Source organism: Seriola dumerili, unplaced genomic scaffold, assembly GCF_002260705.1.
Source record: "Seriola dumerili isolate Sdu_G_001 unplaced genomic scaffold, Sdu_1.0 BDQW01000417.1, whole genome shotgun sequence".
Taxonomy (NCBI): Eukaryota; Metazoa; Chordata; class Actinopteri; order Carangiformes; family Carangidae; genus Seriola; species Seriola dumerili.
This window is the reverse complement of record NW_019174672.1, coordinates 269,779-282,164: the sequence shown is the minus strand read 5'-3', so window position 1 is coordinate 282,164 and position 12,386 is coordinate 269,779. Positions and strand designations below refer to the sequence as shown.

The window sequence follows — 12,386 nt, the reverse complement described above, 5'->3', positions numbered from 1 at the left end:
GTGTGGGGGTGTGTTTAGTGTGTGTGGGGGGAGGGGTGTGTTTAGTGTGTGTGTTTAGTGTGTGTGTTGTGTGTGTGTATTTTGTGTGTGTGTGGGTCTGTGTGTGTGTTTAGTGTGCGTGGGGGTGTGTGTGTTTAGTGTGTGTGTGTGGGGGTGAGTTTAGTGTGTGTGTTTAGTGTGTGTGGGTGTGTGTGTGTTTAGTGTGTGTGTGTGTTTAGTGTGTGGGTGTGTTGTGTGTGTGTTTAGTGTGTGTGTTGTATGTGTGTTTAGTGTGTGGGTGTGTGTGTGTGTTGTGTGTGTGTTTAGTGTGTGGGTGTGTTGTGTGTATGTTTAGTGTGTGGGTGTGTGTTGTGTGTGTGTGTGTTGTGTGTGTGTGTGGGTGTGTTTAGTGTGTGTGTGTGTTTAGTTTGTGTGTGTTTAGTGTGTGGGTGTGTTGTGTGTGTGTTTAGTGTGTGGATGTGTTGTGTGTTTGTTTAGTGTGTGTGTTGTATGTGTGTTTAGTGTGTGGGTGTGTATGTGTGTGTGTTTAGTGTGTGGGTGTGTTGTGTGTGTGTGTTGTGTGTGTGTGTGTGTTTAGTGAGTATGTGGGTGTGTGTGTGTGTGTGTGTTTAGTGTGTGGGGGGGTGTGTGTGTTTAGTGTGTGTGTGGGGGGTGTGTTTGTGTGAGTGTGTGTGTGTGTGTATTTAGTGTGTGTGTTTAGTGGGTGTGTGTGGGTGTGTGTTTAGTGTGTGTGTGGGGGTGTGTTGTGTGTGTGTTTAGTGTGTGTGTGTTGTGTGTGTGTTTAGTGTGTAGTGGGTGTTTATTGTGTGTGTGTGTGTGTGTGTGTGTAGTGTGTGGGTGTGTGTTTAGTGTGTGTGTGGGGGTGTGTTGTGTGTGTGTTTAGTGTGTGTGTGTTGTGTGTGTGTTTAGTGTGTAGTGGGTGTTTATTGTGTGTGTGTGTGTGTGTGTGTGTAGTGTGTGGGTGTGTGTTTAGTGTGTGTGTGGGGGTGTGTTGTGTGTGTGTTTAGTGTGTGTGTGTTGTGTGTGTGTTTAGTGTGTAGTGGGTGTTTATTGTGTGTGTGTGTGTGTGTGTGTGTAGTGTGTGGGTGTGTGTTTAGTGTGTGTGTGGGGGTGTGTTGTGTGTGTGTTTAGTGTGTGTGTGTTGTGTGTGTGTTTAGTGTGTAGTGGGTGTTTATTGTGTGTGTGTGTGTGTGTGTGTGTAGTGTGTGGGTGTGTGTTTAGTGTGTGTGTGGGGGTGTGTTGTGTGTGTGTTTAGTGTGTGTGTGTTGTGTGTGTGTTTAGTGTGTAGTGTGTGTGTATTGTGTGTGTGTGTGTGTGTGTGTTTAGTGTGTGGGTGTGTGTTTAGTGTGTGTGTGGGTGTGTGTTGTGTGTGTGTTTAGTGTGTGTGTGTTGTGTGTGTGTTTAGTGTGTAGTGTGTGTATAGTGTGTGTGTTGTGTTGTGTGTGTGTTTAGTGTGTAGTGTGTTTTGTGTGGTGTGTGTTTTGTGTGTGTGTGTACTGTGTGTGTACTGTGTGTGTAGTGTGTGTGTATTTGTGTGTGTGTATGTAGTGTGTGTGTGTAGTGTTTTTTGTGTGTGTGTTTGTGTGTGTGTGTGTGTGTGTGTTTGTTTGTGTGTGTTTGTGTTTGTTTGTGTGTGTGTGTAGTGTGTTTGTTTGTGTGTGTGTGTTTGGTTGTGTGTGTGTGTTTAGTGTGTGTCTGTGTCTTAAGTGTGTGTGTGTTTAGTGTGTGTGTGGGGGTGTGTGTGTCTTTAGTGTGTGGGTGTGTGTTTAGTGTGTGTGTTGTGTGTGTGTTTAGTGTGTGGGTGTGGGTGTGTGTTTGTGTGTGTCTAGTGTGTGTTTGTGTGTGTTTTTAGTGTGTAGTGTGTGTGTTGTGTGTGTGTAGTGTGTGTAGTGGTTGTGTAGTGTGTGTGTGTAGTGTGTGTGTTGTGTGTGTGGGTAGTGTGTGTCTAGTGTGTGTGTGTGTGTGTGTAGTGTCTAGTGTGTGTTTGTGTGTCTAGTGTGTGTGTGTTTGTGTGTGTCTAGTGTGTGTCTAGTTTGTGTGTGTGTGTGTAGTATGTGTGTGTAGTGTGTGTGTGTAGTGTGTGTCTAGTGTGTGTGTTTGTGTGTCTAGTGTGTGTGTGTGTCTAGTGTGTGTGTCTAGTGTGTGAGTCTAGTGTGTTTGTGTCTAGTGTGTGTGTGGTGTCCGTGTGTGTGTGTGTGTGTGTGTGTAGTTTGTGTGTGTCTAGTGTGTGTGTAGTGTGTGTGTGTAGTGTGTGTCTAGTGTGTGTGTTTGTGTGTCTAGTGTGTGTGTGTGTCTAGTGTGTGTGTCTAGTGTGTGTGTGTCTAGTGTGTGTGTGTGTGTCTAGTGTGTGTGTCTAGTGTGTGTGTGTCTAGTGTGTGTGTGTGTGTGTGTGTAGTGTGTGTGTGCAGTGTGTGTAGTGTGTGTGTGCAGTGTGTGTAGTGTGTGTGTGCAGTGTGTGTAGTGTGTGTGTTGTGTGTGTGCAGTGTGTGTGCGTGTGTGTGTGTCTAGTGTGTGTGTGTGTGTGTGTGTAGTGTGTGTGTGCAGTGTGTGTAGTGTGTGTGTTGTGTGTGTCTAGTGTGTGTGTGTGTGTGTGCGTGTGTGCAGTGTGTTGTGTGTGTGCAGTGTGTGTAGTGTGTGTGTGCAGTGTGTGTAGTGTGTGTGTGCAGTGTGTGTAGTGTGTGTGTGCAGTGTGTGTAGTGTGTGTGTGCAGTGTGTGTAGTGTGTGTGTGCAGTGTGTGTAGTGTGTGTGTGCAGTGTGTGTAGTGTGTGTGTGCAGTGTGTGTAGTGTGTGTGTGCAGTGTGTGTAGTGTGTGTGTGCAGTGTGTGTAGTGTGTGTGTGCAGTGTGTGTAGTGTGTGTGTGCAGTGTGTGTAGTGTGTGTGTGCAGTGTGTGTAGTGTGTGTGTGCAGTGTGTGTAGTGTGTGTGTGCAGTGTGTGTAGTGTGTGTGTGCAGTGTGTGTAGTGTGTGTGTGCAGTGTGTGTGCGTGTGTGTGTGTGCAGTGTGTGCGTGTGTGCAGTGTGTTGTGTGTGTGTGTGTGTGTGCAGTGTGTGTGTGTGCAGTGTGTGTGTGTGTCTAGTGTGTGTGTGTGTGTGTATGTAGTGTGTGTGGGGACTGGCCCTTTAACTGGACCGACCTGGACGGAGTTGAGTCTGCAGTATCCGTTGAGCGGGAAGCGGATGACGTGGGTGGGGTCCTGGTTCCAGCCGGCGTTCACAGAGTTACACATGACGTCTCCGGTCTCGGGGAAGATCTCCTCGATCAGGACCTTCTCGCCGCTCAGGGCGATCCTCTCGCCCAGGTCGGGCGTCACTCGCACCACCAGGCACTCGCAGGGCGACGCCCGCTGGGCCTCCCGCTCTGCCTGCCAGCGCTCTAGCTCCCGGACCATCGGGGTCAGCTGGTAGTACCGGGCCTCCTCGTACAGCTGGGGGAAGTCCTGGAGGAGGGAGGGGACACAGAGAGGGTCAGAGGTAGAGCTACAAGCCAGACACACCTAATCATTTTTATTCCTGCACGCCGGCGTCAGTCAGAGCGGCAGCCATTTTGTTTTCAGGTTGTCCGTCAGTCTCATTCTCATGGACACGATGCCTGGGTGACGCCTTGAAGCAACTTCTTCAGATTTGGCACAAACATTCACCAGGACTCAAGGACGAACTGATTAGACTTTGGTGGTCAAAGGTCAAAGGTCAAGGTCACGATGACCTCACAAAACACTTCTTATCCAGTACTCAAGACTTCACAGCTCTTATGACACACATGGTTCATATTTTATATTTCTCTGACTCTGGATGAACAGGAAGTGACCTGGAGACTCAGACTGAACTGACCCTGCATCAGTAGCTGCAGGACTCTGTGACTGTTGTTCCTGCCGCAGCTGATCTCAGTTCAGTTCCTGGTCTTTTACTCCACACAGCTCCTGACGAGGAGCTGCTGTTGGCCCAAGGCTTCATGCTGTATCAAAGCTTCGCCTCCTTCACCCCCCCCTCCAACCACACACACACACACACACACACACACCCCTCCCACCCCCCGCTTGCAGGCTGGAAGCGAGGGATAGATGTGTTTTATAAAGAGGGGTTGTGTCCGCAGGGTGTTTTAGTCATCCTGAGCAAAGGAGCAGAATAACAGAGGCAGCGCTGGTTAACTACAGGGAGGGAGATGAGAGAGATGCAATATGCCTGCTGACACACACACACACACACACACACACACACACACACACACACACACACACACACACACACACTAATTTAGTAAAACACACTCTGTGTCTGTGAGCCACCCTGCAGCCGGCGGCTGTGAGCTGATTAAAGTGTCAGAATGTGCAGAGTTAAAAGACTCGCTGTTTGTTCAGACTAACGAAGATAACGATGCTGCTGCTGGACGAACACAAATTATTTGTTTGACCTGGAGGTCGTGTTCCTCCATCTTTGATTCTGAGCAGCAGCTCTTCATTAGAGGAGCAGCTGTGATGTCTGACTTCTACCTGACTCACTGTTTATTGCACAGCCTGATTCCCTCAGTGCAGGTTGGAAACCTGCTTGAACTCTCAGATGTTTTTCTCTGTTTGACAGAAATAATTAAAATCATAAACAATAATAAATTAATTCTTGTTCAACTTTATTCAGTTTATGCTTCTGTTTAAATGTTTAAGTACACATATCTTCAGGTGTTAGCACTGTGTTAGCACTTTGTTAGCCTGTGTTACCACTGTATGCACTTTGTCAGTTACGGCCCAAAGCTATGGAACACACCAAGTACAGATATCAGAGCAGCAGCTTAATAAGTATTTTTAAAAGAAAGCTCAGAACTTGTTTCTTCACCTTAGCCTTTGATGAGCTCTGACATTTTGCATTTTGCGCCACCTTTATTCACTGCTCAGCACTTCTTTTAAGTGTCTTGTGGATGATTTATGTTATTTATTATTGTAGCTCCTTTTAATTCAATGCTGTTAATGTGTTCTTATTTTCACTATGCGTTTTCATGTGAATAATTTGGTGCATATAATTTCTTTGTTGTAAGGAACTTTGTGCTGAATTTCTTGTAAGTTGCTGTGCCAATAAAGTTTATTATTATTATTACATTCACACATACATATGTACATTCATATATTCAAACATACAATGAAGCATGAGAAGTCAGTGTAGTAAGGTATAAAAAATCATAGTATAGTAAGGAATTAAAAGTCAGTATAGTAAGGTATAAAAAGTCAGATTATTTTAAGATAATAAAAGTCATGGTATAGTAACGTATAAAAAGTCACAATATAGTAAGGTATAAAAAGTCAAAGTGTAGTAAGACATTAAAAGTGATACTATAGTAAGGTATAAAAAGTCATAAAAAAGTGATAGTATAGTAAGGAAAAAAGTCATAAAAACGACATAATATAGTAAGGCATAAATACTACATAGTATAGTAAGTCATAAAAAGTCATAGTATAGTAAGGCATAAAAAGTCATAAAAACAACATAGTATAGTAAGCAATAAAAAATCATAAAAATGACATAGTATAGTAACGCATAGAAAGTCATAGTATAATAAGGCATAAAAAGTCATAGTATAGTAAGGCATGAAAAGTCAAAAACGACATAGTATAGTAAGACATAAAAGGTCATAATATAGTAAGGCAGAAAAACTCATAGTATAGTTAGGCATAAAAAGTCATAAAAAAGTGATAGTATAGTAAGGCATAGAAAGTCATAGTATAGTAAGGTATAAAAAGTCAAAAACAACATAGAATAGTAAGTCATAAAAAGTCTTATTATATTAAGGCATAAAAAGTCAAAGTATAGTAAGGCATAAAAAGTCATAAAAATGACATAGTATAGTAAGGCATAAAAAGTCATAGTATAATAAGTCATAAAAAGTCATAGTATAGTAAGGCATAAAAAGTCAAAGTGTAGTTAGGCATAAAAAGTCATAAAAACGACATAGTATAGTAAGGCATAAAAACTCATAGTATAGTAAGGCATAAAAAGTCATAAAAACAACATAGTATAGTAAGGCATAAAAAGTCATAAAGTCATAGTATAGTAAGGCATGAAAAGTCATAAAAAGTCATAGTATAGTAATGCATAAAAAGTCATAGTATAGTAAGGCATAAAAAGTCATAATATAGTAAGGCATAAAAAGTCATAGTATAGTAAGGCATAAAAAGTCATAAAAACAATATAGTATAGTAAGGCATAAAAAGTCATAAAGTCATAGTATAGTAAGGCATGAAAAGTCATAAAAAGTCATAGTATAGTAAGGCATAAAAAGTCATAGTATAGTAAGGCATAAAAAGTCATAGTATAGTAAGGCATAAAAAGTCAAAAAAGTCACAGTTCAGTAAGACATAAAAAGTCATAGTATAGTGTTATGACCGCGGTCCTATTGTTGTGGGTGCTCTGTTGTATATGTGTGTGTGCCCTGTGTTCTGTTTTTTTTATTTGTATGCAAATAGGTGTGTGCCGCAGCCGTGCCGTCATTGGTGGGAGGGCTCTGCGTCCTGATTGGTAATTGGTTGCATCCCCGATCCAGTGGTATATAAAGAGCCAAGATGGCCGCCGGCTGAGACCTCATTCTCCTCTTCTCCCAACTGTCCACCTCGTTGCAGCAATTCCGTTTTGGTGTAGTTCATGGTTTTACTTGAGTAGTAAGGGTGGGCTGCCAGTTTTGTTTCTCTGGTTTTCTCCTGTTTATTTAGTTAGGGAGGTAAGTTGGTTGTTATTTGTTTTCCTCAGGTTAGGTTAATTGTTTGTTTTCCAGACAGGGAGATTATGTTTATTATGTTGGCCTTAGTCCACCCTGAAGCCTAAACTCAATCTTGATGTTATATATGTTCATAAGAAATTTATGTAAATAAATCATTTTCCTTATATTCCACCTAATCTTTGTTGTGGCTACTTGGGACTTGGGGAAGATGGGGCCGGTTCATGTTGTGTCCTAGGCCCCCCTAGACCGGGGCATAACAATAGTAAGGCATAAAAAGCCATAAAAAAGTCATAGTATAGTAACGCATAAAAAGTCATAAAAAAGTCATAGTATAGTAAGGCATAAAAACTCATAGTATAGTATGGCATAGAAAGTCATAAAAAAGTCATAGTATAGTAATGCATAAAAAGTCGTAGTATATTAAGGCATAAAAAGTCATATTATAGTGAGGCATAAAAAGTCATAGTATAATAAGTCATAAAAAGTTATAGTATAGTAAGGCATAAAGAGTCATAGTATAGTAAGGCATAAAAAGTCATAGTATAATAAGGCATAAAAAGTCATAGTATAATAAGGCATAAAAAGTCATAGTATAATAAGGCATAAAAAGTCATAGTATAATAAGGCATAAAAAGTCATAGTATAATAAGGCATAAAAAGTCATAGTATAATAAGGCATAAAAAGTCATAGTATAATAAGGCATAAAAAGTCATAGTATAATAAGGCATAAAAAGTCATAGTATAATAAGGCATAAAAAGTCATAGTATAATAAGGCATAAAAAGTCATAGTATAATAAGGCATAAAAAGTCATAGTATAATAAGGCATAAAAAGTCATAGTATAATAAGGCATAAAAAGTCATAGTATAATAAGGCATAAAAAGTCATAGTATAATAAGGCATAAAAAGTCATAGTATAATAAGGCATAAAAAGTCATAGTATAATAAGGCATAAAAAGTCATAGTATAATAAGGCATAAAAAGTCATAGTATAATAAGGCATAAAAAGTCATAGTATAATAAGGCATAAAAAGTCATAGTATAATAAGGCATAAAAAGTCATAGTATAATAAGGCATAAAAAGTCATAGTATAATAAGGCATAAAAAGTCATAGTATAATAAGGCATAAAAAGTCATAGTATAATAAGGCATAAAAAGTCATAGTATAATAAGGCATAAAAAGTCATAGTATAATAAGGCATAAAAAGTCATAGTATAATAAGGCATAAAAAGTCATAGTATAATAAGGCATAAAAAGTCATAGTATAATAAGGCATAAAAAGTCATAGTATAATAAGGCATAAAAAGTCATAGTATAATAAGGCATAAAAAGTCATAGTATAATAAGGCATAAAAAGTCATAGTATAATAAGGCATAAAAAGTCATAGTATAATAAGGCATAAAAAGTCATAGTATAATAAGGCATAAAAAGTCATAGTATAATAAGGCATAAAAAGTCATAGTATAATAAGGCATAAAAAGTCATAGTATAATAAGGCATAAAAAGTCATAGTATAATAAGGCATAAAAAGTCATAGTATAATAAGGCATAAAAAGTCATAGTATAATAAGGCATAAAAAGTCATAGTATAATAAGGCATAAAAAGTCATAGTATAATAAGGCATAAAAAGTCATAGTATAATAAGGCATAAAAAGTCATAGTATAATAAGGCATAAAAAGTCATAGTATAATAAGGCATAAAAAGTCATAGTATAATAAGGCATAAAAAGTCATAGTATAATAAGGCATAAAAAGTCATAGTATAATAAGGCATAAAAAGTCATAGTATAATAAGGCATAAAAAGTCATAGTATAATAAGGCATAAAAAGTCATAGTATAATAAGGCATAAAAAGTCATAGTATAATAAGGCATAAAAAGTCATAGTATAATAAGGCATAAAAAGTCATAGTATAATAAGGCATAAAAAGTCATAGTATAATAAGGCATAAAAAGTCATAGTATAATAAGGCATAAAAAGTCATAGTATAATAAGGCATAAAAAGTCATAGTATAATAAGGCATAAAAAGTCATAGTATAATAAGGCATAAAAAGTCATAGTATAATAAGGCATAAAAAGTCATAGTATAATAAGGCATAAAAAGTCATAGTATAATAAGGCATAAAAAGTCATAGTATAATAAGGCATAAAAAGTCATAGTATAATAAGGCATAAAAAGTCATAGTATAATAAGGCATAAAAAGTCATAGTATAATAAGGCATAAAAAGTCATAGTATAATAAGGCATAAAAAGTCATAGTATAATAAGGCATAAAAAGTCATAGTATAATAAGGCATAAAAAGTCATAGTATAATAAGGCATAAAAAGTCATAGTATAATAAGGCATAAAAAGTCATAGTATAATAAGGCATAAAAAGTCATAGTATAATAAGGCATAAAAAGTCATAGTATAATAAGGCATAAAAAGTCATAGTATAATAAGGCATAAAAAGTCATAGTATAATAAGGCATAAAAAGTCATAGTATAATAAGGCATAAAAAGTCATAGTATAATAAGGCATAAAAAGTCATAGTATAATAAGGCATAAAAAGTCATAGTATAATAAGGCATAAAAAGTCATAGTATAATAAGGCATAAAAAGTCATAGTATAATAAGGCATAAAAAGTCATAGTATAATAAGGCATAAAAAGTCATAGTATAATAAGGCATAAAAAGTCATAGTATAATAAGGCATAAAAAGTCATAGTATAATAAGGCATAAAAAGTCATAGTATAATAAGGCATAAAAAGTCATAGTATAATAAGGCATAAAAAGTCATAGTATAATAAGGCATAAAAAGTCATAGTATAATAAGGCATAAAAAGTCATAGTATAATAAGGCATAAAAAGTCATAGTATAATAAGGCATAAAAAGTCATAGTATAATAAGGCATAAAAAGTCATAGTATAATAAGGCATAAAAAGTCATAGTATAATAAGGCATAAAAAGTCATAGTATAATAAGGCATAAAAAGTCATAGTATAATAAGGCATAAAAAGTCATAGTATAATAAGGCATAAAAAGTCATAGTATAATAAGGCATAAAAAGTCATAGTATAATAAGGCATAAAAAGTCATAGTATAATAAGGCATAAAAAGTCATAGTATAATAAGGCATAAAAAGTCATAGTATAATAAGGCATAAAAAGTCATAGTATAATAAGGCATAAAAAGTCATAGTATAATAAGGCATAAAAAGTCATAGTATAATAAGGCATAAAAAGTCATAGTATAATAAGGCATAAAAAGTCATAGTATAATAAGGCATAAAAAGTCATAGTATAATAAGGCATAAAAAGTCATAGTATAATAAGGCATAAAAAGTCATAGTATAATAAGGCATAAAAAGTCATAGTATAATAAGGCATAAAAAGTCATAGTATAATAAGGCATAAAAAGTCATAGTATAATAAGGCATAAAAAGTCATAGTATAATAAGGCATAAAAAGTCATAGTATAATAAGGCATAAAAAGTCATAGTATAATAAGGCATAAAAAGTCATAGTATAATAAGGCATAAAAAGTCATAGTATAATAAGGCATAAAAAGTCATAGTATAATAAGGCATAAAAAGTCATAGTATAATAAGGCATAAAAAGTCATAGTATAATAAGGCATAAAAAGTCATAGTATAATAAGGCATAAAAAGTCATAGTATAATAAGGCATAAAAAGTCATAGTATAATAAGGCATAAAAAGTCATAGTATAATAAGGCATAAAAAGTCATAGTATAATAAGGCATAAAAAGTCATAGTATAATAAGGCATAAAAAGTCATAGTATAATAAGGCATAAAAAGTCATAGTATAATAAGGCATAAAAAGTCATAGTATAATAAGGCATAAAAAGTCATAGTATAATAAGGCATAAAAAGTCATAGTATAATAAGGCATAAAAAGTCATAGTATAATAAGGCATAAAAAGTCATAGTATAATAAGGCATAAAAAGTCATAGTATAATAAGGCATAAAAAGTCATAGTATAATAAGGCATAAAAAGTCATAGTATAATAAGGCATAAAAAGTCATAGTATAATAAGGCATAAAAAGTCATAGTATAATAAGGCATAAAAAGTCATAGTATAATAAGGCATAAAAAGTCATAGTATAATAAGGCATAAAAAGTCATAGTATAATAAGGCATAAAAAGTCATAGTATAATAAGGCATAAAAAGTCATAGTATAATAAGGCATAAAAAGTCATAGTATAATAAGGCATAAAAAGTCATAGTATAATAAGGCATAAAAAGTCATAGTATAATAAGGCATAAAAAGTCATAGTATAATAAGGCATAAAAAGTCATAGTATAATAAGGCATAAAAAGTCATAGTATAATAAGGCATAAAAAGTCATAGTATAATAAGGCATAAAAAGTCATAGTATAATAAGGCATAAAAAGTCATAGTATAATAAGGCATAAAAAGTCATAGTATAATAAGGCATAAAAAGTCATAGTATAATAAGGCATAAAAAGTCATAGTATAATAAGGCATAAAAAGTCATAGTATAATAAGGCATAAAAAGTCATAGTATAATAAGGCATAAAAAGTCATAGTATAATAAGGCATAAAAAGTCATAGTATAATAAGGCATAAAAAGTCATAGTATAATAAGGCATAAAAAGTCATAGTATAATAAGGCATAAAAAGTCATAGTATAATAAGGCATAAAAAGTCATAGTATAATAAGGCATAAAAAGTCATAGTATAATAAGGCATAAAAAGTCATAGTATAATAAGGCATAAAAAGTCATAGTATAATAAGGCATAAAAAGTCATAGTATAATAAGGCATAAAAAGTCATAGTATAATAAGGCATAAAAAGTCATAGTATAATAAGGCATAAAAAGTCATAGTATAATAAGGCATAAAAAGTCATAGTATAATAAGGCATAAAAAGTCATAGTATAATAAGGCATAAAAAGTCATAGTATAATAAGGCATAAAAAGTCATAGTATAATAAGGCATAAAAAGTCATAGTATAATAAGGCATAAAAAGTCATAGTATAATAAGGCATAAAAAGTCATAGTATAATAAGGCATAAAAAGTCATAGTATAATAAGGCATAAAAAGTCATAGTATAATAAGGCATAAAAAGGCATAGTATAGTAAGGCATAAAAAGTCATCAAAACGACATAGGATAGTTAGGTTTTAAAAAGTCAAAAACGACATAGTATACTAAGAAGTCATAGTATAGTAAGGCATAAAAAGTCATAAAAAAGTCACAGTTCAGTAACGCATAAAAAGTCATAAAAACGACATAGTATAGTTAAGTATAAAAAGTCAAAAACGACAGTATACTGAGAAATAAAAAGTCATAGTAAGGCATAAAAAGTCATAAAAAAGTCATAGTATAGTAAGGCATAAAAAGTCATAAAAAAGTCATAGTATAGTAAGGCATAAAAAGTCATAGTATACTGAGACATAAAAAGTCATACTATAGTAAGGCATAAAAAGTCATAAAAAGTCATAGTATAGTAAGGCATGAAAAGTCATAAAAAAGTAATTGTATAGTAAGGCATAAAAAGTCATAGAATAGTAAGGCATAAAAAGTCATAAAAAAGTCATAGTATAGTAAGGCACAAAAACATCATAGTATAATAAGGCATAAAAAGTTATAGTATAGTAAGGCATGAAAAGTCATAAAAAAGTAATAGTATAGTAAGGCATAAAAAGT

At 34.8% G+C, this 12,386-nt stretch overlaps 1 protein-coding gene across 1 annotated transcript in view; it reads right to left on the bottom strand.

Annotated features, from left to right (window-relative positions):
- Positions 1-12,386, bottom strand: part of LOC111233747 (BTB/POZ domain-containing protein kctd15-like) — a 26,261-nt gene that overhangs the window by 9,593 nt on the left and 4,282 nt on the right. The window contains exon 4 of the mRNA XM_022761634.1: positions 3,134-3,436. Coding sequence (XP_022617355.1) covers positions 3,134-3,436 — 303 coding nt within the window. The remainder of the gene's footprint in view (positions 1-3,133; positions 3,437-12,386) is intronic.